Raw genomic sequence first — 23,490 nt, forward strand, 5'->3', positions numbered from 1 at the left:
CTTAGCTGCAGGAACTGGGAGACTAGTCAGGATGGAGGGAAAGATGACTGCACCAGTGTACAGAGACATCCTGGATGAAAATCTGCTCCAGAGAGCTCTTGAACTGGGGCGACGGTTCATCTTTCAGCAGGACAACAACCTAAAGCAAACAGCCAAGATATCAAAGGAGTGTTTTTAGGGTCCAACCAGAGCCAAGACTTGAATCCAATCTAACATCTCTGTAGAGATCTTAAAATGGCTGCACACTGTCCCTTCCCATCCATCCTGATGGTGCCTGAGAGGTGCTGCACAGGGAATGGGCCAAACTGGCCAAAGATAGTTGTGTTAAGCTTGTGGCATCATATTCAAGAAGATTTGAGGCTGTAATTGCTGCCAAAGGTGCAGTGACAAAATATTGAGCAAAGGCTGTGAATACTTATGTACATATGAGTTTTTATGTGATTTATGTACATGAGTTTTGTGAGGAAAAAATTAATTTAATCCATAACAAAATGTGTAAAAAGTAATGTGCTGTGAGTACTTTCCGGATGCACTGTAGGTACTTTCTATTGCACAAGCTCTGACACGCTTGTACAGGTCTCAGACTTCCTCTGTTCATATCCTGTTTTTGCATCGTTCTATGGCAGTATGGAGCAATGTAGATGAATACTTCCCAGTCAAAACAATAGGTGGCGCCAGTGCTTGCTCAAAAATAAATGCGAGATGAGTACAGCTGGAGGAGAGCATGAGAGGCCATTGGAGGAGCCTGGCTGATTGGAACGGTCATCACAAAGACCTGCACCCACACCGACCCGTCATGGATTGGGTTCCCAATCCATCGATGAAGTACTAAATGACAACTCTCTCCAGCACATTGCTGGATTTGCTGAGCTGTATTTAGCTGTGTGGAAATGTATTGCTAATAACACAACATATTTGCAATCGTAATGTAATATTTCCCTTGGCGCCGTCTATTGATTTCAGTTAATAATGGAAAAAATAAGTTAGTGCCACTTTGAATTGTTCAATGTGGCACATGATTAATAAGGATTTTAATAAACCAAACTTTCTCCAACTGTAGTCACAGCAGAGGACTACAATACTGTAAATGTAGAAAGGCAATATTTGTTTAAAAATAATGACAGAACCCCATTTTCATGTAAAGATGACTGCATATGCTTGTTAGATCCAGCTTTTTGTGTTTTATAATAATCAGTGTTGCAGGTGCATCGAAGCCTTCACTGACATGATAATAGTATGTGGTAGAACCCCTCTCTGCTCAAGATCCCTCCCCTTTGGAGGTTCTCTGAACTCTCCCCTGAGCTGAAGAGGAACCAGACAAGAAATGACAAGCTCAGATGAGCAGGCTGACTGAAGCTGGTGGGCAGGATGGCAGATCACAAAAGCTTTAACCTTAGCAAATTGGACCAAGATGAAAGGTGAGCTGTACCTTCTGTGCCTCCGCATCCTCCTCCTCACCTGGAAACTGAGACGATTGCATGTATCGGGTCATATGTAAGTTGTTGTCTGGTGAATGAAACCATGATTGCCAATGAAGCTGGTGAGTGGTTGGCGCTATTTTAGGCGCTATTTTAGGCACATCTTTATTTGATTTGCAAATTGTGGTAGCTATCTGTTGATCGCAATCACAATTTATTGCAGTGTTTTACCTGAAAGATAATTTTGTTCAAATAGAAAAAATATATATCTTTTGTAACTAGTGGATGGCTGGGTGCATTTGTGTTACTTACCCAGGGAAGACATGACACCAGGATGCATGAGAAGAACTATGCTTTGGGCAACATGGGTCTTAATATAATGTCCGCTCCATCATGGAAACAGAATTCCCTGATGGCAGTGCCCACTTTCAGCAGGATAACGACACTTCAAAAATTGCTCGAGAGAGATTTGAAGAAAACTTCTCAAAAGATCTCAGTACAGTCAAACATCTGTGGGATCTTCAAGAAAAAATGTCCAATCCATGGAGGCACCACTTCACTGGTTACATTTACATTTACAGCATTTATGAGATGCCCTTATCCAGAGCGATTTACAATCAGTAGTTACAGGGATGCCCCCCGGACACAATGGCAGCAAGTGGGATTTGAACCTGGGTCTTCTGGTTCATAGGCGAGTGTGTTACCCACCAGGCTACTACCACCCTAAAGGTTAAATGACAAGCTGACTGCTTGGTCTATTGCTGTTCAAGATGAAATTGTTGGTGAAAATAACAAATTACATTTACTCGCTGTAGTTTAATTGAGTAGTTTTTGTGCGTAATTAGTAGTTTTTTAAGTTGTTTTTAAAATCTTACTTTTTTCCAAGTACATTTTTACCTGAGTATTTTTACTTAGCTACATTGGAAAACCAAATAAGCCCATCCCTCTTTGCAGCACCTCTCAAACTTCATCAGGTTGTACAGCCATTTTAAGATCTCTCCAGAGACGTTGAATCATATTCAAGTCTGGGCACTGGCTGGGCCACTCAAGAACAATCGCAGAGTTGTCCTGAAGCCACTCCTTTGATATCTTGGCTGAGTGTTTAGGGTTGTTGTCCTGCTGAAAGATTGACCGTGGGCGCCAGTCTGAATCAGAGAGTTAGAGAGCGATCTGGAGCGAGGTTTTCATCCAGAATGTCTCTGTCCATTGCTGTCGTCATCTTTCCCTCTATCCTGACTAGTCTCCCAGTTCCTGCATCTTAGAAACATCACCACAGCATGATGCTGCTGCCACCACCATGCTTCATTGCAGGGATGGTATTGGCCTGGTGATGAGCGATGCCTGGTTTCCTCCAAATGTGTCACTTGGCATTTATACCAAAGACCAGAGAAATTTGTTTCTCATGGTCTGAGAGTCCTTCAGTCCATCTTTTGGCAAACTCCTTTTATTAAAGGTTCCCTAATATGAAAATGTACCTTTGTGGGATTATTTAACATTAATACAAGTTCCCCTAGCCTATTTATGGTCCTGCAGAGGCTTGAAATGGTGATGTGTAAAGAGTGCTTTGGCCTTTCTGCTTCGCTGTTCAGAGAGCTGCATGTTCCGTCACGGGAGATGCTGAAGAATCAGTGTGTTAATTAATTTTTTTTCTGGAAAAACACTACTTCCTGGTTGCTGCTCTCTACCTCGTCCTGCCTCTCTCTTCCTCATTTGCATTTTACACACACATATACACACTCATACACACACACACACACCCACACACCAAAACACTGCATCCTGGGAAAGCTGATTGTGTGACCGGCTAAAACTGCCTGTAATTCTGCACCATGGTTGAATTCCCGAAAGAGACCGATAAATAAAAAATCAAAATAGGGGATCTTTAAGGAGTGATTTCCATCTGGCCAATCTACCATACATTGGTGGATTGCTGCAGAGATCCTTTTAGAAGGTTCTCTTCTGACCATTGGGTTCTTAGTAACCTCCCTGACTAAGGTCCTTCTCCCCAGATCTCTTAATTTAGGTGTCTGGCCAGCTCTTGGAAGAGTCCTGGTGGCTTTGACCTTCTTCCACTTACAGATGATGGAGGCCACTGTGCTCATTGGGACCTTCAAAAGCAGCAGAATTTTTTTAAAGTAATTTTCCCCAGATTTGTGATTTGAGAGCATCCTTTCATGGAGGTCTACAGACAATTCCCCTGACTTACATTTACATTTACAGCATTTATCAGATGCCCTTATCCAGAGAGACTTATAATCAGTAGAAATGGTACAATGGTAGTAAGTGGGATTTGAACCTGGGTCTTCCGGTTCATAGACGAGTGTGTTTTATTATTTAATACATTTAACAAATTGTATTTTCACATGGTCATTATGGCGTGTTGTGAGTTGAATTCTGAGGAAAAATAATGTAATCAATTTTGGATCAATGTGGAAAAAGTGATGTGCTCTGAATACTTTCCAGATGCACCGTATGTGCTTTTTATTCCATACATTACATTGCGATTTACAGTCTAATACTGTAGTATTCTGCGGGGCAGGGCACTTTATTTCATTTTTTATATCAGCAGCCAGTGTGCTCATGTGTCAGTAAAGACTATATTTATGTTTGCTATAGAAAGAACAAGTTCTTTTTTTACATCATGTAATTGAAAGTAACTAAGTAACTTTAACTCAAAGTAAATTCTAAATTAACATTTACTTGAGTAGAATTTAAGCGAAGTATTACATTTAATTACATTTTTTCAGTACTTTTTCAACCTCTGGTGATAATGTTGTGAACGACCAGTTGTTGAAAATGTTTTAAAGCATGACATTAAAAGTGCAGATTTCTGTTGGGGTATTTTATTTCAGTCACACTGCAAACACATTGGTCCTATTTTGTGTGTGTTTTTTTGTTTGCTGTATGGGTTTTTAGCAAGTGTGTTTCACAAGTTGCTATCTGCTATTTTCAGCACACTGCAGGATAAACAGGAAAAAAATGTGTTAAACTCCGTCACTGTTGTGCTTTCAGTTCAGAGGTAGAACTGCCGCTCACGGTGCACGTGGACAGTATCCGTCCACTTAGCACCAAGGATGCAGAGGAGATAGAAATGACAGGCCTGGATGCTGATTCTGACTCAGGTAACAGCTATTCAAGTGAGGTGAATAATGCCTGCTATGATATGGTTATGAAAATAACATTTCTGGAACATACTGAAAACAGTACATAAACACAAATAAATAAAATTTCCTTTGCATTACAGACATTTTTGAAGCATTTGGCTCCAAGGCAGAGGAGTCAGACTCTTCTTATACAGAAGTTGCCCCACCTGTCCCGCTTCGAGTCCTGTCTGACATGCCCAGTCGCAACAACAGTAAGCCTAAAGTGCCTTTATTAACCAACTGAGAACATCCTGACCCATTCTGATTAAATTGACACTACTCACATTTCATGACCACATTTGACATTTTGGGGAGGAGCATGTTGTGAGAGTGAGTTTTAGAAGTCATCCATTGCCAACTGCTTGATCAGCTTGTTTTCATTTCTGATCATGCTTGAGTGAAAGTGAACTGATTGTGATACACAGCATACGGTGCACACGGTGCACACGGTGCACACGGTTCACTTTTAACCCATCGCCCTGGGTGAGCCATGACAGGCGCCCGGGGAGCAGTGTGTGGGGACGGTGCTTTGCTCAGTGGCACCTCAGTGGCACCTTGGCAGATTGGGATTCGAACCGGCAACCTTCTGATTACAGGGCCTGTCATGGCCAACACGCATCCAGCCCACCAGAGAGCACCAGACCAATCAGGGAGACCACGACCCGGAAGAGGAAATGGAAGTGTGCAGTGTCGAGTATAAAAGTCGGGTGACCCCGAGGAGACGCTGCACGCTCTTTGTATGAGATTCCGCATTTGAGATGCCGAGATATTGCCCATGAATAACGACCTTCGCCTGCCCCCCGACTCCGAGAATTGCCTGATCCCCTGGAAACGCGGAATTGAACTCCACTGCCCAGACCTCTGCCCGTTAATGACCCTGAGCCTGCCTGATCCTCTCGACTACGACTTATTCCCCAGCGCCTAGCATGTCTGCAAGTGCGTCACAGAACTCACCTTGTGACAGGCAACCTTCTGATTACGGGGCCGCTTCCTTAACTGCTAGGCCACCACTGCCCGAGAAACCAGATGCCATATACAGAGGCAATAGTGCACCTTTGGTGTCATATATGGATGCTGTAGTGCACCTTTAGTGTCCAAAGTGAGAATACTTTTACTGTAGATCCAAGTGTGTATGGTGACAATAGTGCACCTTCACTCTCATGGAGACAGTACTTCACCTTTAGTGTCCTGTATGACACCAACAGAGCACTTTCAGTGTCATGTAGAGACTAGATGTGCACCTTTACTGTCATATACAGAAACCATAAAGCCCTTTATTGTCCTGTATGACATGAACATAGCACCTTTTGTGTCATATATAAAGTTTAAAGTTTAAAGTTTGATTGATTGTCACATGTGATACACAGCAGCACAGCACACAGTGCACACAGTGAAATTTGTCCTCTGCATTTAACCCATCACCCTGAGTGAGCAGTGGGCAGCCATGACCGGCGCCCGGGGAGCAGTGTGTGGGGACGGTGCTTTGCTCAGTGGCACCTCAGTGGCACCTTGGCAGATCGGGATTCGAACTGGCAACCTTCTGATTACGGGGCCGCTTCCTTAACCGCTAGGCCACCACTGCCCCACTGCCTATGGAGACAATAGTGTGCCTTTACTGACATCTTCAGAGATAGCACTGCACCTTCAGTGTCCGACATGACAACAACAGAGCACTTTCAATGTAGAGACAGTAGTGCTCCTTCCCTGTCATTTATATAGAGTCATATACAGTATAGTCATATACAGTAGTGCTTTTGGATGCAGCTGCTCAGCCACAGAAGCCCATTCCACATGGGCTCTCTATACACCGTTCTTGAGCTAATCTGAAGGCCACATCAAGTGTGTAGGTCTGTAGCTACTGACCTAGATGAACAACCACACTGTTTTGACAGCAGTGTAGCCATACATGGCCTCATCTTTAATGTCACATAGAGAGACAGTGACCTGACCCAGGGTTCCCATGCTATCGTGGTCTCTTCTCAGGGCGGAATCGGGGGACAGTCCTATCAGTGTACCTGGGTTCTGAGTTCCGGAATCAGCTAACAACTACTGATGAGCATCAATCAACACGCTCAGACCAAAGACAAAACACACGCCCCGCGAATACTGACCAGAAACAGCGCAATGAAGGTCAGTGCTTCAACCACCTGTTTTCTAGATGAAGTTCATGCATGCAGGCATGGTCGTGCAAGTGTGTCTATGCATGCTCATGTTTCTGTGTGTGTGTGTAGCAGACAAAGAGGACGAAGGAATGCTGAAGGCCGTACAGAGTGTTCTGCGCGAGGAGGGGATGGGCGCTCTTCGAACAATGCCCATCAGCCTCAGCGAGAAGAGAGAGCTGAAGTATCCCACAATCCTCTGTTTCTCACATTTACAGTATTTATCAGACACCCTTATCCAGAGCGACTTACAGTAGATACAGGGACAGTCCCCCTGGAGCAACTCAGGGTTAAGTGTCTTGCTCAGGGACACAATGGTAGTAAGTGGGGTTTGAACCTGGGTCTTCTGGTTCATAGACGAGTGTGTCACCCACTAGGCTACTACCACCCTACTTCCCTGTTTTTCATCATCTGTCAGTGGTTTCGAAGATGATTCTGTCTGTCCACCGTGCTGCCTATGCATCTTTCTCTTTCAGTTTCTTCCTTTATTCCTCTTCTCATTTATTCTCCTTTCTTCTCGCCCTGCAGGAGGCAGATGTCTGTAGAAACACCAGGCATCACTCATCAGATCCTCTTCCGCAGCAGAGTGCATTTCAAAACCGTGAGACACATAGACACACTCTCGCGAGCTCTGCATCCGTCATGCTGTACTGCCACGTAGATGCAAGTGTGCGTGTCTGTGTGTGTGTGTGTTTACTAGCGTGTCTCTGAGGGCTTGCGGGATGCACAGCTCTGGAGGGCGGCACTAAAGAGGGTGGGCGCCCGTTTCGGCTCGGGGGTTCTGTCTTACTTCCTGTTCCTGCGGATGCTGATCCAGTACAACGTCTTACTGCTTCTCTTCACTGGCCTGTTCCTGACGCTTCCCCAGGCCATCTACCCCCCTGAACACCGCAGTCAGATGCCCAGTGACCAGACTGTCACCGGGCTGGAGCTGCTCACCGGGGCGGTGAGGGGGTCTCTGAAAATCACCTTTATTAATCACAAGTTAATCACAAGCATTTCATTCAATTAACAGCCCTAGTTTTAACTCCTATAATAGCATATTTGATCATATTCGATCCCTTGCTCCTAAATTACCTTGCCTGTCATGATAAGAAATAATCACACCAATTGTTATTTTTTCCACTTTTCTAGAAATGCATGTAATAATTTAGAAACAACTGTAATTTCTCATTTTCTTTCTCTGTTGTATGTTACATTCTGCCTTTTAACTCTCTCACGCATGTTCCCACCCCCTTAGGGTGTGTTTTCAGACACACTGATGTATTATGGGTATTACTCCAGGTCGAACGCAGCGGCTAAACAATATAGCGTCCCGCTGGCATATGTCTGCGTCGTCCTCCTGCTGCTTGTCATCACCTTCTTCATCCTACTCTACAGGTGACAGGACACTTTTAATCCTGCATCGCGGCTAAAATGCACATCTCTAGTGCTGGCTGTGCCAAGAGCACATTTCAACCTTAAATTCCCCACTGTATTGGTGGCCCAGATGTTGCCTAGCAACAAGGCGAGCAGCTGCATTGCAGATATAACTGGGATCGTGATGGTCAAATTGGAACTTTTGTTCAATTCATAAATAGCATCAAAAGTAGATAATAAATAACAGTAACTTTGAAATCTGAAATATAATTTGACCTTATTTTAAAGGTTGTAAATCTGTTTCCGTACAGGGTTTCCAAGTATTTAGGGATGCGCTGGAGTGTGTTCCAGCTGGATAGGGATCTGGTGGTGAAGGTCTTCTGCTACTGGGATTATAAAATCTACAAGAAGGCTTCTGTTCTCCAACAGAGGGCAAACATCAGCACTCAGCTTAAGGTGGGACTGGGAAAACGATGTTAACACACACCTGTAGAGTCGGGAGAATCACCATTTTTGTGATAAGATGGTGACTGCTTGGGATGGGGTTCACGCTATTTAACTCTGGACCTCGAATCCAATTGCCAAAGAGTTTCACGCTCAACTCACGGGAAAGCTGGAGAATCAGCAGAACCCAGACCTTGAGTTGACGAACCTAAAATAATCCAGTGATTAACTGGGGTTGTACATTTTATGCAGAGTGACAGAGAAATGTTACGAAACCAGACTTCACCTAAACTAGAGAACAACAGTGTGCAGTTTAAGCACGATAAAGAACAGGAAACTGCATCCCAGGGCATTTTGCTTGCAGCTGCTCAGATAAACCACGGATGTGAAAGTCACATCCGATCAAGAGATAAAACATATTTTAAAAAAGGGGAAGTAGTGCTGTGTCTGATCAGAAGGAACATCACTAGGTTTCCGGCCACTAATTGTTAGGTTAAAAAAAGATGCTTCATAACAATTAAAGCACCGACCAAGCATGCCCATACACTGTTGCTGATGGTTTAAAACTTCATAAAAGTTGAATTATTGGCTCAACGTCTTTAGCCAAAGTAAAAATACAATCGCAAAGGAACAGAAACATTCACAGCTTGTGACAGATGCCCTTATCCAGAATGACTGACAGTCAGTAGTTACAGGGACAGCTTCACCTGGAGGTTAAGAGCCTTCCCCCATGACACACATTGGTAGTAAAATGTGGTTTGAACGTTGGATTTTGTGGTCTTCTGCGGTCTTAGGTGAGTGCGTTACCCCCTAGGCAACTACCACAAAATCAGAGTGTCAGCTTCATGAGTTTCTTCACCAATGGGACAATATAGGAAGATCAAAGGGAACCGAAATTAAAAGTATTAATATGAAATTACCTGAAGGAACTAGGTGGGGCAGGAGTCATTTTTTTGGGACAGAGAAATGTCATTTCAACGTTGTTTAATCTGGATTAACAAATTCATTGAAGGAAAATGTGAGTATTTCTTTCACTGGGGGAGTGATGCTTTGCTGCAGGAACTATTGTCGGAGAAGGTACAGGGAGAGGAGCGGCGTGGTTGGCTGGAATGGGCCTTGGCTGGACTGGCGTGGTGCGTCTCGCTGCTCTTTACGGCCTTGTGTTCCTACGGTATTTACGAGTACCTAATTCCCTCATCCAAGGTGAGTCACCAATACATTCTCTCATTATCTTACAATTGTGAGCTGAGTTAAAAGTGTATCTGCATTGCTGCATGTGATGGCTCAACTTCACAGTTTGAATGATCATGGATCACTTATGTCTTGTATTATATTATTGTAAACATACATCAAGTCACCTGGAGCAACAGGACCATCTAGTTAATTTAGCTGTAGAACATGGCACATTCACATGAAGTGACTTTGCAAACTTATTTGTTGCTGTCATGGTGTCTGCTATTTACCGAAGGTAGGCGAGCATGAGTCAATGTCATTGCAAGTTTGAGAGTCTAAGTGATACCACTGTGCCAAATTTGGAGCCTTCATTATTAAAGCAATTAGTAAGTTACAATGGGAAGCCTGTACACACTTTGATCCTTTGCGGATAAGATTCTCTACTTCGTATTTTTTCTTCGCCAGACACCTTACATTGAATCCTCGGTTATCAATCAGCATCGTTTGTTGCAGGAAAAAGATGACTTGAAGCTGCCTTTACTGGTGAGCTGCATGAATTTGGTGCTTCCAGCCATTTTCGGCTTGGTGAGCAAGATCGAGGCCTGCCGTTCACCCAGTGGACAGACTTACATTGCCATCTGCAGGTGAGCACCGGAATGACCCCCAAAACAGGGGGTTCACACGTCACAATGCTTGAATTAAAGAGCAGTAAATCAGTATGCTGACATTATTTTAATGTCAGGGTGCATAAAAACAGTCAATGAAACATAATTTAAGTGCATCTTCTGAGTTTACATATATAATTACACTGTAACTGTGTTAGAGTTAGTTCCAAATCTCTAAAATTCAGGAATGTACTAATTTATTTATTGATGTTTCATTGGTGAACTTGCCCCATGTTCTACATCTAAGACACCACCAAGGATAAACAGCCCTTAATAGTGGAGTTAAAAGATTCCATTTTTGACTTACAAGGATCCCATATTGGTAGAAGTACCTCCCTTTTTGACATGTTCGCACAAGTTCCAGGAACGGGGAGACTAATTTAGCTCCTATTTCAGGTTATGGGATAAACAGCTACACTAGTGTTGATTGAGTGAATTATCTAGGTGTCAAGTTCCTATAACTGCATTCCTACAGATACACAGTCAAAAAGCACCTTTATTAACTGTAACATTTGAAGTGGAAGTGATTGCCGTCTTGATACACAGCAAGCACAGCACAACAACAAAATTACCCTTAGTGAGCAGTGGGCAGCCATGAAAGAGCCGGGTGTACCTTGCACAAGAGGACCTCAGTGGCACCTTGACGGTTCAGGATTTGAACCTGCAACCCATTGATTATGAGTCTTCTTCCTTACCATGACTGTCGCCACCATCATCAACCCTCTAATTAACTAATTGCTTCTTTCTGGGGCAGTGGTGGCCTGGCGGTTAAGGAAGCGGCCCAGTAATCAGGAGGTTGCCCGATCTGCCAAGGTGCCACTGAGGTGCCACTGAGCCAGGTACCGTCCCCACACACTGCTCCCCGGGCACCAGTCATGGCTGCCCACTAAGGGTGATGGTTAAAAGCAGAGGACACATTTCGTTGTGTCACCGTGTGCTGTGCTGCAGTGTTTCACAACGACAATTTCACGTTCACTTAAATAGGGAGAGTAAAGAGCAAGAGTGACGTGAAAACCAACTTGCAAAACAGTACCAGCCAGTTTGCGTTTTGTTACCAAGGAATGTGTAGCAGAAGCATTCAGCAGGTGCAATGCATGCCAACAATGCCTGTAAACACACCGGTTCACCTGAAATTGGAACCCGTGCACCTTGTTAACTGAAAGAGCATCGAACCGGTTCGGGTCGTGCTGCATTCCAGCTCTGCACAGTTCAGAAATTCTGCAGAAGCTGAACACAGGGATATCTATATCTGTTCTGCAGAGCAGGGACACCTCTTCTTTCTCCTTTCTTTCATTCAGAAATTTTCTGCTGAAGTTAAGTGTTCTGACTTTACTATGTTTCCACTGGCTGAGGAACATTGGTGGCAATCAGCAGGATCTGCTGGTAAGAAAAATATGTTTTGAGCGTTCCAGATGCCAAAACCATTTTCATGTTAAAAGCATCAAATGAGTGCATATGTCCTTATGGCATGCTGAATTGGTTCTTGACCCAAGTAAAAATTGAACATACTGATTCATATTGTTAATTTAATCTACGTTCTTCAAGCATGACCCACCAATTACCTGTAACTCCACAGTGCCCAAATGTGCCAGGCCATGAGAAGGTAAGTAGCCTTTCCCATGTGTCTGTTGAATTCTACCTCCAGTAGGCTAGTTTGTTTCTGTAAGCTTTTCCCAGCTGAGACCAGCCACAAAAAGGTGTGCAAAGACTTCCTTAAAGCTGAAAACTTCATTGAAGTTGCATTGGCCTTTGTCGAATTGTTTTTGCTAAAATAATTTTAATATGGGTATTTACAAAAGGCCAGGTTTTATTAGAGACCAATTCATTATTATAAACCATGTAGCATGCAGCGCACAGCAAAGTTAACTCATTCGTCTCCGCTTGAAAAGGCGGCTAGGTGCTGGGAGGATGACATCGGTCAGCAGTTGTACCGGTACATGGTGATGGATTTAATCTTCGCTGTCGTGTACACATTCTGTGCAGAGTTCCTCTGGAGGTGAGTGTGGTCAGATACACCAACATAAGCGAAATGTTGCTCGCAGGTGGGCTCCGCTTGAATCTTGTACTGTCCATACATGTGCCATACCGTCCAGACCTGAAGAATCATGATATTTGGAGGTTAAGAAACACATATGAGACAGGGCTCTGGAAACAGACACATTAATCACTCTGATTCATTTATGAGTATTTAATGTGTTACAATAATTTATTTTCTTCCATGGGGTCTGATCTAGGGCTAAATTCATCCTAGCCAGAGACAATCTCTACATAAGCAGGGAGACGGAGAGTGAAGTTTTTGGGCTGAGTCGAATGACACATTTTTTGTGTGTCATGCTTAGTATAAGAAGGAATTGACATGAGTGGGAGACATTGGAAATGTGAGAAGAGTAGGATAGGGAAATGTCCAAAGTTACTCCAAGGGTGTGTGCAGTGGTTTAAGGAGCGATTGAAGAATTGGCCACGGACATTTTAAGGCCCTGTTAGGGGAAGAACCAGCAGGGATGAATAGCAGTTTGATTTTGCTGAGGTTGAGTTTCATATGATGTGCTTCTCTCCAGGATGAGACGGGCAAGCAGAGATTTTGGTGGACACGTTTACATTTGATGACAGAAAAGAACATAAAGAGTTGGGTGTCATCTGCACAGCAGTGTAACCCATGGAAATATATCAGCTCACCAAGAGATCTGTTATAAAGAAAGAACAGGAGAGGGCCAAGTACTGAGCTCTGAGGGACACCAGTTGAGAGCTTGTGAGGTGCAGATGTAGTCCCCTCCCATGTCACACATGGACACACATGGTCACATGCTCTGTGTCCTTGCATGTCTTCACGACTAACTGCTGAATGCTGGAATCAATGCCAGTTCTTACTTTATGACACACGGCAGTAGTAAAGATAAGTAGACACATCTTCAGCATACCAACAATACCACATTTTTAAATCTCAGAAAGGAAATCTGCTTCCTTTCACGCCAAGGGCAAGAGAACTTGCATGTAAACATCTTACTCACTGTGTCATTGTGTACATGACACACAGTTCTGCCCCTATGAATGCTGGGAAGAAGAGGAGAAAATTGCACTCGTTTGATTGGCTCTCCATGGTTGATTAGATGGTCGACAGTTCTGCATAAGACTTTCCTGCAGACACACACACACACACACACACACACACACAAATCTCATGTTAAACCATGCAGAGATGCAATATTAGTAAAAATGTTGTTTTTAATTTTGATTTTCTTATGGAATCTGCATAAAAAATGCACATTTAATCAGATATATTGAACAGTAGTATGGGGGGATGCAGGGTGGTTGTAGCCTAGGTGGTAGACCCAGGTTCAAATCTCACTTACTACCATTGTGTCCCTGAGCAAGACACTTAACCCTGAGTGTCTCCAGGGGGGGGACTGTCCCTGTAGCTACTGATTGTAAGTAACTCTGGATAAGGGTGTCTGATAAATGCTGTAAATGTATACGTAAGATACATTTCTCACCTAGAAAGATCTATCCTTCAGATAGGAAGCTAACCCCTGCCATGCCGAGCCACCAATTCCCAGACCCCTAAGGATGGTCGGGAGAGTCTGTCAAATGCTGCTGAAAGGTTCAGAAAGACAATTTTGATTATCTGGCAGCATTACATATTTCTCTGTACCTGCCAGAAGAGCAGTCTCTGTTGAGTGGGCAGTTTTGAAACCAGACTGATTTGGTACCTGAAGGTTGTTCTGGGTAAGGTAGATAGAGAGCTCATTATAGATGCGATGCTCTAGCATTTTTGAAAGCAAAGGTAGGAGAGAGACTGGTCTATAACTGGAGATATCAGAGGGATTGGCGATGGATTTCTTTAGATTTGGGATGATTCTAGCATTTTTGAAGGCTGTTGATAATGTCATCTGAGGAGCTGAAAGGATTTCATAACATCTTTCAATTCATTATTGGCAGTGATTGAACACTTGTTTCTGTATGTATGAGAGTAAATTATGAAGGCCAGTGTCTGTCTCTCTGCGCAGGCTGTTGACCTGTCACGCGGGACTGAAGAGGCCCGTGTTCGACATCGCCCGGAATGTTCTGGAGCTAATATATGGCCAGACCCTGACCTGGTAACGCAACACACACACAAACACAGACACAAATGACATTTTATAATGCTTTATGTACATAGGCACAACAGCTTGTGTAAGTGAGGGTTACACACACACTTAAATGCTATCACAAAAAAAAAAATGGAAATATTTGAGTACTGAGTACTGAGACCCACAAGCTTTCCACATAGTTGCTGCTCCGGGTCTCCTAGTAAGAAGTGTGTTTGGGGAGGCTGGGGAAAGTTGGGGTCTTATAATACATATATTGTATTTTTAGAAACACAGGTTCTCACAAAAGATCTTCTAACTTGTCAGGTTTGGGCTACTGTTTTCTCCTCTTCTACCAGCTGTTCAGATCATCAAGCTCATACTTCTGTTCTATATTAAAAAGGTATTTTTATTCATGGAACAATTCAGGCTGGTGCTTATTTGGAATATGTTTATTTCAATATATCTGATTAAATGTGCATTTTAATGCTCTCTATGTATTTAATAAGGCAGATTCCATTAAAAAATCTCAGTGAATTAAAAACAAAATTTTTAACAATATTGCATCTCTGCAAGGTGTAACATGAGATTTGTGTGTGTGTGTCCGCAGGAAAGTCTTATGCAGAACTGCCGACCATCTAATCGGCCATGGAGAGCCAATCATATGAGTGCAATTTTCACCTGTCTCCTCTTCTTCCCAGCATTCACAGGGGCAGCATTGTGTGTCCTGTACACAATGACACAGTGAGTAAGATGTTTACATGCAAGTTCTCTTGCCCTTGGCGTGAAAGAAAGCAGATTTCTGAGGAAGTCAACAGGGATTTAAAACTGTGGTATTGTTGGTATGCTGAAGATGTGTTTAATTATCTTTACTACTGCCACGTGTCATAAAGTTAGAACTGGCATTGATTCCAGCATTCAGCAGTTAAAAAAGGGGCGGTCCTCGTGAAGACATGCAAGGACGCAGGTCATGTGACCATGTGTGTCCTTCTGTGACAGGTTGAAGCCGTCATGTCACTGTGGTCCATTTCGAACAATGACCTCCATGTTCTCCCTGGAGACGGAATGGGAGAATGTCCTGAAAACTCACCCCTCGATGTCCAATTTTTACCAGGCATACACGTACCTGATGAAGAACCCTGTCATCCTGTTTTGCGCTGTGGGGATCTTCCTGTAAGGAACCAGGCGGTGAAATCTATGCATAACATGACACTCCATTTCAGTCTCACGGGTTTCATTCCCACCTGTAGTTTTAAATGTGTAAATGCGATTTATAGTGAGTTTTATAAAAAAGTGCCGGTCCATAACTCATTCTATTCATCCGTCTCCCTTTGCTCACAGGGTGGTGATTTATGTTCACATACAAATTGATGACAGCCAGAAGAAGATGACCTCACTTCTGGAGGAGCAGATAAAGAAAGTGAGTTCAAGCTCTTCAGCGTGATGGTTTATGCCTTAGACGAGAGTCTAAATAAGAGTGTATATAAAAACAGGTTAGAAAAGTTACTGGTCCCAAATAGATAGATAAATAAAGTGTTTGTGTGTTTATAGGAGGGAGAGGATAAAGCATTTCTCATCAGCAGGCTGCAGTTGCTCCAACAGCAAGAACCCAAGAGCAACAGCTGAGGCGGACTGTGTGCAGGAAGTATTTATTCATGATGTTGACCCCATTAATGATGTGAATCTATCTATGTTTCACGTTCAGCGATATTTAAATTGACCTTGCGTACTCTGTAAACTCAATCTGTGTGAATAGCAGGATGGTTTCTGCTTCTGTTGCGTTTCTCCAGTATTTTCTTTAGCCTCATGACACATTACAAATGCTGCTGTGAAACAACTTAAAGATTACGTAAAGTCCTTGGGGTCATGTGAGGTTCAAAGCTGAATAATGAAATATTTCACTGTCTGCAGTGTGTTTGTAAAATGTTCTCACCACAGTTGACTATAACTGTTAATGTGTTCACGCCATAACGGTTGAAAATTGTCTGACATTGTGCAAACATGTTGATTTTATGTGAAATATGTGGTATAATGGTAATAAATGTAAAGTAATTTTTTAAAAAATCTGTAAATGTGAAAAAGTTACAGGTTTACTGTATCCCCGGTGCTTTATTACCCATTATGTGAAGTCATTTATTTTTTCTGTTTAATATAAATAAAGTTCATGCAGTTGGGACAGGTAGGTGAATGTATGTCTATACTTGCAACATTTGAAACATCTACCACAGAGTTCTGGATGTTTCTCTGGGCCACGTTTGAAGATGCATTTAGCATACGATCTTATTCAGAGTAATTTACAATCAGTAGTAACAGGGACATTTACGTTTATGATATTTGGCAGATGCCCTTATCCTGAGCGACTTACAACATGCTTTCATGTTTTCATCAATGAAGTAATCAGTTCTGGTTCACTAGGACCCAAACTATGAATACAAATCATTTTATTCGCTCGGTTATAGTTTTCGTACATAAGAAAGTTACACCTTAGTCTAAGTATTCTCTAAAGAGGAAGGTCTTAAAAGTCTTAAAAGGTCTTGAAAATACGCAGCGACTGTGCTGTTCGAGGGGATGTTCCACCACTGAGAGGCCTGGACAGAGAAGAGTCTAGACGTGCGTCTTCATTTTACCTTCAGAGATGGGGGGGACCAGGTGAGCAGTACTGGAGGCTCGGAGTATACGAGGTGCAGTGCGAGGTGTAATAAGGGCTGTGAGGTAGGATGGTGCTACTCCATGTTTGGCTTTGTAGGCCAGCATCAGTATTTTGAATGTATTGCGTGCAGCTACTGGGAGCCAGTGGAGGGAACGTAGCAGAGGGGTGGCGTGGGAGAACTTGGGAAGGTTGAAAACCAGTAGTGCTGCTGAACGCTCATCAAGGTAGGAAGCAAACCCCTGCCATGCTGAGCACCATGCTTGACCTTGGTCTTCTGGTTCATTGGTGAGTGTTTTACCCACTAGGCTACTACCACTCTACTTGTCGCCTTGTCGCACCTCTTGTATTTTGGTCCTCAAATACAAACTTAGAAGGACGTGGGCCCAGATTCCAATGGATGGTTCACCTCTGCGGGTTATCAGAATGCATCACACATCTGGACTGGCTGCTTGGTCCCCGTTACTTTCTACACTGTTCAGCAAAACCACCTATAAAATATCACCTTCTAGAGATTGTCCTAAAGCTCCCTGCTTCCAAGGTCAGAAACTAAATTATGAATTATATTGTCTTCAAAAACTCTCCTAATCACAGCTTTTTTGTGGCTAATGTTTTGTGAAAACCACACTGTTGGAAATAACTTTGTGGGGTTATTTAAAATACTAACCGTATTATTTTTAAAGACCCATTTATAATGCTCCATGCAAAAGGTACACCTCCCTGGTCAGGTTATTTTTGATGAAGCCACACAGAAGTTGGATCAAAGCCATCGGATCAATTGGCTTTCCTTCTCAAATATTTTTCTGATGAAGGAAGCCGTTCTCAGAAAAGCAAAATGTGGGCGTGGCACTGGAGAGTTTAAATTCAGCACATGTGAACAGCTGGTGCCATCACCTGTGAGTGCATTGTTTGTACGGTGAGTTAATTTACTTGGTTCTTTTAGGGTTTACATTAACTATACTGCATGTGTCAATTACTGTAACATTCTGGGTTGATTTATTTAGTTATTCGGGTATTTAAGTGTGTGCTTATTTCTTTTGTTTTCTCACAGTTGCGATGGATTCCCAGAAAAGGGTTGTGATGTGGCTGATGGAAGAATACTTAGATTTTCTGGACAGGCACTTGAAATGGGTAAAGAATTATTATAATCTTGTTCCACTATAAGCGCAATGCCAAAAGTATTATTTGTATTTTTATTGTACTCTCTCTTTCTCTCTCAGGATCATGGCATTCAAATCAGAAATATGGATAACTGTCCTGAAGATGAGATGCTGAGATCCCACTTCAGCCAGTTTGGACCAATCACAGATGTTAAAGTAAGTCCAAATTGTTGAATTGGACTGATTTGGCTCACTTCAAACCATAAATCTGATGTGATACGATATTTTCATCTGTCTCTCAGGTAAGCACTGACAGGGACTCTGCATTTGTGTGGTTCTGTGGACCTGAACAGGCTAAAGCTGCCAAAATGTTGGCCCTCGACCTGTTCCAGAACAAGGCGGACGTGCGCAGGGTCATCTCCCTGCCACAGGACTCAAGTCTCGAGTAAACTTCTGTTGTAGTTTTAATTAACTCCATGTTAATGCTGCTATAACATTGTTCCATGAACGCTGGATCATCCTTCTTGTGTGTTGTGAATATGTTCATAAAATAAATCTGATTAAAAAATGTGTTGTGTGTTCTTTATCACAAAAGCACTAACATATTCAAAAAAGTGAAAGTGTCTCTAATTTCATGTTGATATGAAGAGATGTGCTAGAAGAACTGGGGGTTGGTCTCACCAACCCCTGTAAACTAATGAATGATCACCTACAAGCAAAAGTCTACAGATGGAGAACAATATTGTATTGCTGCTCAGAGTCTCTTTCTGTGCTCACAACAAGTGGGAAATTTACAGCTCAGATAAAGTCAACGTGAACATAGTTGTCATCTCACCATTTACAAGTATACAGAGAGACAAAATTGTGACACTTCGGGTGCAACGATTCACAAGACAGTGCAGGTTGAGATCAACAAGACGAAGAAGTAGCAGCAATATGATAATAAATATCATAAATAAAGAGATTAAGTGAAGGTCATTGTGATATACAGCACAGGACATGGTGCACACAATGAAACGTGTCTTTGTGGGTTTGGTGGTCCTGGGTTGCATTGTGTTGTAGGACTTTTGCCCAATATCTTGCTGTATATGGCAAGACATTTAAAAGGAATATGCACTTAAATACTCAATATTATTAAATATTATCCATTTTATTGTGCGTCACCCTCCGGTCCTCTCGGTGTCGCTGTAACAGCGGCCGTCTGCCACGCAACATTTTCAACTGGGCGGAGAGAAAAAGCGGCTGAACCAATCAGAGCAGCTTTCGGCTGGAGGGCGCGCTTGTAAACATAAACTACAAAAAAAATAAAAAAATGGCGAACCAAGACTCGGACATAACGTTTAAAAAGGTGCTTAAATTAGTAATCAATAATTTGGTAGTTAAGATTTTATTACAGTGAGCTAACGTTTAACATTGGTAGATTTGTCTTGCGTTTCAGGAGACAGTTAGCAAACTGCTGACCAACTTTTTCAAGGAAAACAAAACCAAAAGTAAGCTCACAGCCAATTAAATACGACACATGCGCATGTTAAAGGTTTTCAGTCTTACATGAAGAAAGACACGCAGTGGCAACTAATAACGGAATGTCCATTTATTGTTCTTTTTGTCCCAGCCAGCGGCGATGCGGTCACGCTTATGACAGAAATGTTGAAGGTCTTCGTGGAAGGTAACGTACATGCCGCAATATGCACGAGAATATGCAGGTACTTGATATTCCGGTCTTAGACTTCACAAACGCGCCTTTGCCAGCGCACTGCTGCAACAGCATCAATAACTTCTGGCCCTTCTGGCGCACTCCAGTGTCCTGTCACCTCTTCTTTTTGTGGCCATACCGAAGAACGCCCAACCTTGTCTGATCTCGGAAGCTAAGGAGGATTGGGCCTGGTTAGTACTTGGATGGGAGACTGCCTGGGAATACCAGGTGCTGTAAGCTTTAGTGGGGCCGTGGTGGCCTAGCGGTTAAGGAAGCGGCCCCGCAAACAGAAGGTTGCCGGTTCGAATCCCGATCTGCCAAGGTGCCACTGAGCAAAGCACCATCTCCACACTGCTCCACGGGCGCCTGTCATGGCTGCCCACTGCTCACCGAGGGTGATGGTTAAAATCAGAGGACACATTTCTTTGTTTCACCGTGTGCTGTGAATCACAATGACAATCACTTCACTTTCACTGTTCACTTTTAAAAGTGACCTGTACACCAATGGCTGCAGGTCCACCCACCCAGACCGTCATCTAGCATGCGGATATGACTCTTCACTTCAGCCTGGCTCAGTGGTGTGACTGTTCCTCCCTGGAAGTAAACATGCAGGAGACTAAATACATTGTGGGAGAAGGAGGGGAGGTGTCTGTGCACTTTTCTTTGCAATATCTCCTTAGTAAGCTCAACAGCTTTGGGGTCAATAAGACCTTTTAATACTGCTACATTGAAGTGTCCTCGGTGTGTGCCTGCAGCACAGGACCAGCCTGCACAGTAGAGCGAAAGTCTTTACTTTACTCGGCAGACGCTTTTATCCAAAGCTACTTACAAGGAGAAGACACCAGCAATTCTCATTCGGCCTAAACTGGATTCCCGATTAGAACTCTTTCATGCGTGAGCAGCATACTCTTAACAACAGCAGTCGAGATTCTGCAGGGCCGCACCCTCGGTTCCCGGAGCTTGTGTGGCTTCCTCTCAGGACGACGGTTTTGCTGTCCAGGATGCAGAGCCCAGCAAAGGATGTCGACCTCCCTGCACTGAAACTTGTCACTCATTCTGTTCTTGAACCCCCTCAAGCCCATTAAAAACCCTCCCATTTGCATTTACATTTACAGCATTTTTCAGACGCCCTTATCCAGAGTGACTTACAATCAGTATTTACAGGGACAGTCCCCCTGGAGCAATTTAGGGTTAAGTGTCTTGCTCAGGGACACAATGGTAGTAAGTGGGATTCGAACCCGGGTCTTCTGGTTCATAGGCGAGTGTGTTACCCACTAGGCTACTACCACACCATATTTGCATATTCTGTGCAATTTTGCACGGGAATTTTTACACGCTGTAAGTACGTTTGCACTTGTGTATGTTTTTGTGTCCTTGGTCAGCTGCCCTGTGCGCCTTTAATGTGTCATGGTCCACTGTTCTGCAGAGGCTGCACGGCGAGCTTTGGAGCAGGCGGCATCCGAAGACTGCAGCAGAGTGGAGGTTGACCACGTTGAGAAAATCCTGCCCCAGCTGGTGAGTAACCTGCAACTGCGTCGCGTGGCATCGTGTCTGCTGCGCAGGGGAACATGAGCGGCAACCAATCATTGTTCCCCTCTCGTGACAACATTACCGATGTAAACCTCACTGATTTTGCATTAGTTGATTCGATTTAAAAAAACAGCCAGAGTGAATTTCGTCATTTGATTCAGGATTTTAATATTTTGGTTTCCCAGTGTAATGAGTATAATTGTTCTATATGTATAACTGCAAAACAAATTCCTTGCAAATTCCATACGCTTGGACACATGAAGCTGTTTCTGATTTCTTTTCAGCTCTTGGATTTCTAGCCTCCCTCTGCATCACCACTAGATGGAGTCCTTGTATTGTCGGCTGCCTTTATCTGTCTCAGTTTTGTGTTTCATATATTTGTAATTTATTCTATTAAAAAATTATAAAACATATTAATAACAGTGCTTGTTCTATTTTCTGGCATTCTAAGGGAGACTGCTTATTGATTTTCAATATTACTCTAGACCACCCTCATTTAATGAGGTCAATAGGATTATGGCTGTATTTAATTATGTTTTTTTTGTCAATCCATTCAGCCAAGACAAAAATCCTCAATGTTCTTTTCCATGACTATTCAGTTCAGAATGATTATTCAGTTCTGGGAATGATTATTAGTCGTCATACACTGGTCACCTGCAACTACAGCACCTTTTGAAATGAAGGATTTTACTCCAGATGCTTTAGTGAAAGAATCGTCTAAAAATATGTAGATAAATAAAAGCAGCTGCATTGCAGTTTCTGCTCTTTTAAGGCCATCTGCCAGATTTTTTATGGTCCTAACAGTTTAACAGCAACAAATCAGAAGACGTAGAGCTCAACTCTGCTGAACCCTCGGCCCGGCAGTAAAGGCTTGTGGAGCTGTCCCTCAGTGGGACAGGGACTGAGCGAAGGCCCGGCTCTCATCTGCACCTCCGTCATTGCAGATGGAGGGTGTCGACAGTCGGTTCAGATGCTCTGGAGAATTGGGGCAGGCAGAATTCCCTTCCCTGCTCCAGTCCGCTGGCTTGTGTTGGACAGCTACACTCATGAGTCACCATAGCAGCTGCCATGGACTTTGTGAGCGTCTGTGTGTGTGTACGTGCACATTCTCCAATAAATCGCTGCTTCCAATGCTTTTCATTTTGTATAATAATAAAGGGCACTATTAAATTTAAAAGTAAAGTAAACCTGTATGCTGACGTCATGCGAAGTGTGTCTTGCAAATGATGAACTCCAAAGCACCAGACCGCTCTGGTCCCGAATCAAATTCTGATTGAAGTCACTAGACCCAGCATGTAGTTTCAGCACTGTGGACACGCCCTCAGCACTTAAAGATTTTTTCCCACAATTTTCAAATACCATTTTAAATGTTACTTTTTCATAGTCACTTTAATTTGATTGCACGAAGCTCTTGTATGAGGGTGTGGCTGTGAGCAGTGTGAATCTTGAGCTGTCAAGGTGCCACCGTCCCCACACACTGCTCCCCGGGCGCCTGTCATGGCTGCCCACTGTTCAGCAAGGGTGATGGTTAAAAGCAGAGGTTAAAAGTTTTGTTGTGTCACTGTGTGCTGTGCTGCAGTGTTCCACAGTGACAATCACTTCACTTTCATTGCTGATTTTCCTGGTACAAAAAACTGAAAATGAATCCAGAAAATCACACTCTATGATTTTTATCATAAGATAGCTGAGATATGTTAATGTGTTTTATGTGTGTGCATATAGATAGATAGATAGATAGATAGATTGTTGTAAAATAGGTGGTAGTGGGTCAGAGACTTGCCTATGAACTAGAAGACATAGTTCAAACCCCACTTATTACCATTGTGTCCCTGAGCAAGACACTTAACCCTGAGTGTCTCCAGGGGGACTGTCTCTGTAACTACTGATTGTAAGTTGCTCTGGATAAGGGCGACTGATAAATGACATCAATGTAAATTAGTCTTCACATTAGATTATTAATGCTTCATGAAACTGTTTTAAAAAGAGGCAAGATAAGAGATTCCAATCAAAGCAATCCTCGCAATCAAAAAGGTCTGCTAGTACCTGAAAAATTATATTTTCAGGGATGAAATGGGTAGAAGATCATGTCGCACGT

General features: G+C 43.1%; 2 protein-coding genes across 5 annotated transcripts; both read left to right on the plus strand.

The window, feature by feature from the left end:
* The first annotated feature begins 1,325 nt into the window (after positions 1 to 1,325).
* Positions 1,326 to 16,599, plus strand: tmc6a (transmembrane channel-like 6a). 3 transcript variants are annotated; one of them, XM_028986488.1, is made up of 20 exons: positions 1,326 to 1,418; positions 4,431 to 4,540; positions 4,663 to 4,773; positions 6,545 to 6,691; positions 6,793 to 6,904; positions 7,249 to 7,321; positions 7,421 to 7,666; positions 7,961 to 8,100; positions 8,391 to 8,535; positions 9,583 to 9,726; positions 10,210 to 10,340; positions 11,660 to 11,744; positions 11,938 to 11,964; positions 12,251 to 12,357; positions 14,366 to 14,455; positions 14,753 to 14,828; positions 15,036 to 15,169; positions 15,425 to 15,598; positions 15,767 to 15,845; positions 15,977 to 16,599. In XM_028986488.1, exons 1-20 carry the CDS (start codon positions 1,369 to 1,371, stop codon positions 16,049 to 16,051), a joined length of 2,256 nt encoding a protein of 751 aa, XP_028842321.1. In that variant the 5' UTR covers positions 1,326 to 1,368; the 3' UTR covers positions 16,052 to 16,599. The 3 variants fall into 3 exon arrangements, with proteins under 3 accessions (XP_028842321.1, XP_028842322.1, XP_028842323.1); XM_028986489.1 differs by having other exon boundaries at positions 6,796 to 6,904; XM_028986490.1 differs by lacking the exons at positions 15,767 to 15,845; positions 15,977 to 16,599 and having other exon boundaries at positions 15,127 to 15,169; positions 15,425 to 15,556.
* A 2,807-nt stretch (positions 16,600 to 19,406) lies between these two features.
* cenpx (centromere protein X) lies at positions 19,407 to 21,812 on the plus strand. 2 transcript variants are annotated; one of them, XM_028987439.1, is made up of 5 exons: positions 19,407 to 19,520; positions 19,611 to 19,662; positions 19,785 to 19,838; positions 21,292 to 21,380; positions 21,680 to 21,812. In XM_028987439.1, the coding sequence occupies exons 1-5, from the start codon at positions 19,485 to 19,487 to the stop codon at positions 21,692 to 21,694; spliced, it is 246 nt and encodes an 81-aa protein (XP_028843272.1). In that variant the 5' UTR covers positions 19,407 to 19,484; the 3' UTR covers positions 21,695 to 21,812. The 2 variants fall into 2 exon arrangements, with proteins under 2 accessions (XP_028843272.1, XP_028843271.1); XM_028987438.1 differs by having other exon boundaries at positions 19,428 to 19,520; positions 19,593 to 19,662.
* The last annotated feature ends 1,678 nt before the right edge of the window (positions 21,813 to 23,490 follow it).

This window comes from Denticeps clupeoides, chromosome 7, assembly GCF_900700375.1.
Source record: "Denticeps clupeoides chromosome 7, fDenClu1.1, whole genome shotgun sequence".
Lineage (NCBI taxonomy): Eukaryota > Metazoa > Chordata > Actinopteri > Clupeiformes > Denticipitidae > Denticeps > Denticeps clupeoides.

Bases quoted from the DNA above. Each gene is read 5' to 3' on its own strand.
- tmc6a (XM_028986488.1), top strand. From the start codon at position 1,369: ATGGCAGATCACAAAAGCTTTAACCTTAGCAAATTGGACCAAGATGAA. The intron at 11,965-12,250 runs GTAAGTAGCCTT...CCGCTTGAAAAG, and splicing joins ATGTGCCAGGCCATGAGAAG to GCGGCTAGGTGCTGGGAGGA. The intron at 15,170-15,424 runs GTGAGTAAGATG...CTTCTGTGACAG, and splicing joins GTCCTGTACACAATGACACA to GTTGAAGCCGTCATGTCACT.
- cenpx (XM_028987438.1), top strand. From the start codon at position 19,485: ATGGCGAACCAAGACTCGGACATAACGTTTAAAAAG. The intron at 19,521-19,592 runs GTGCTTAAATTA...TAACATTGGTAG, and splicing joins CGGACATAACGTTTAAAAAG to ATTTGTCTTGCGTTTCAGGA. The intron at 19,663-19,784 runs GTAAGCTCACAG...TTTTTGTCCCAG, and splicing joins CAAGGAAAACAAAACCAAAA to CCAGCGGCGATGCGGTCACG.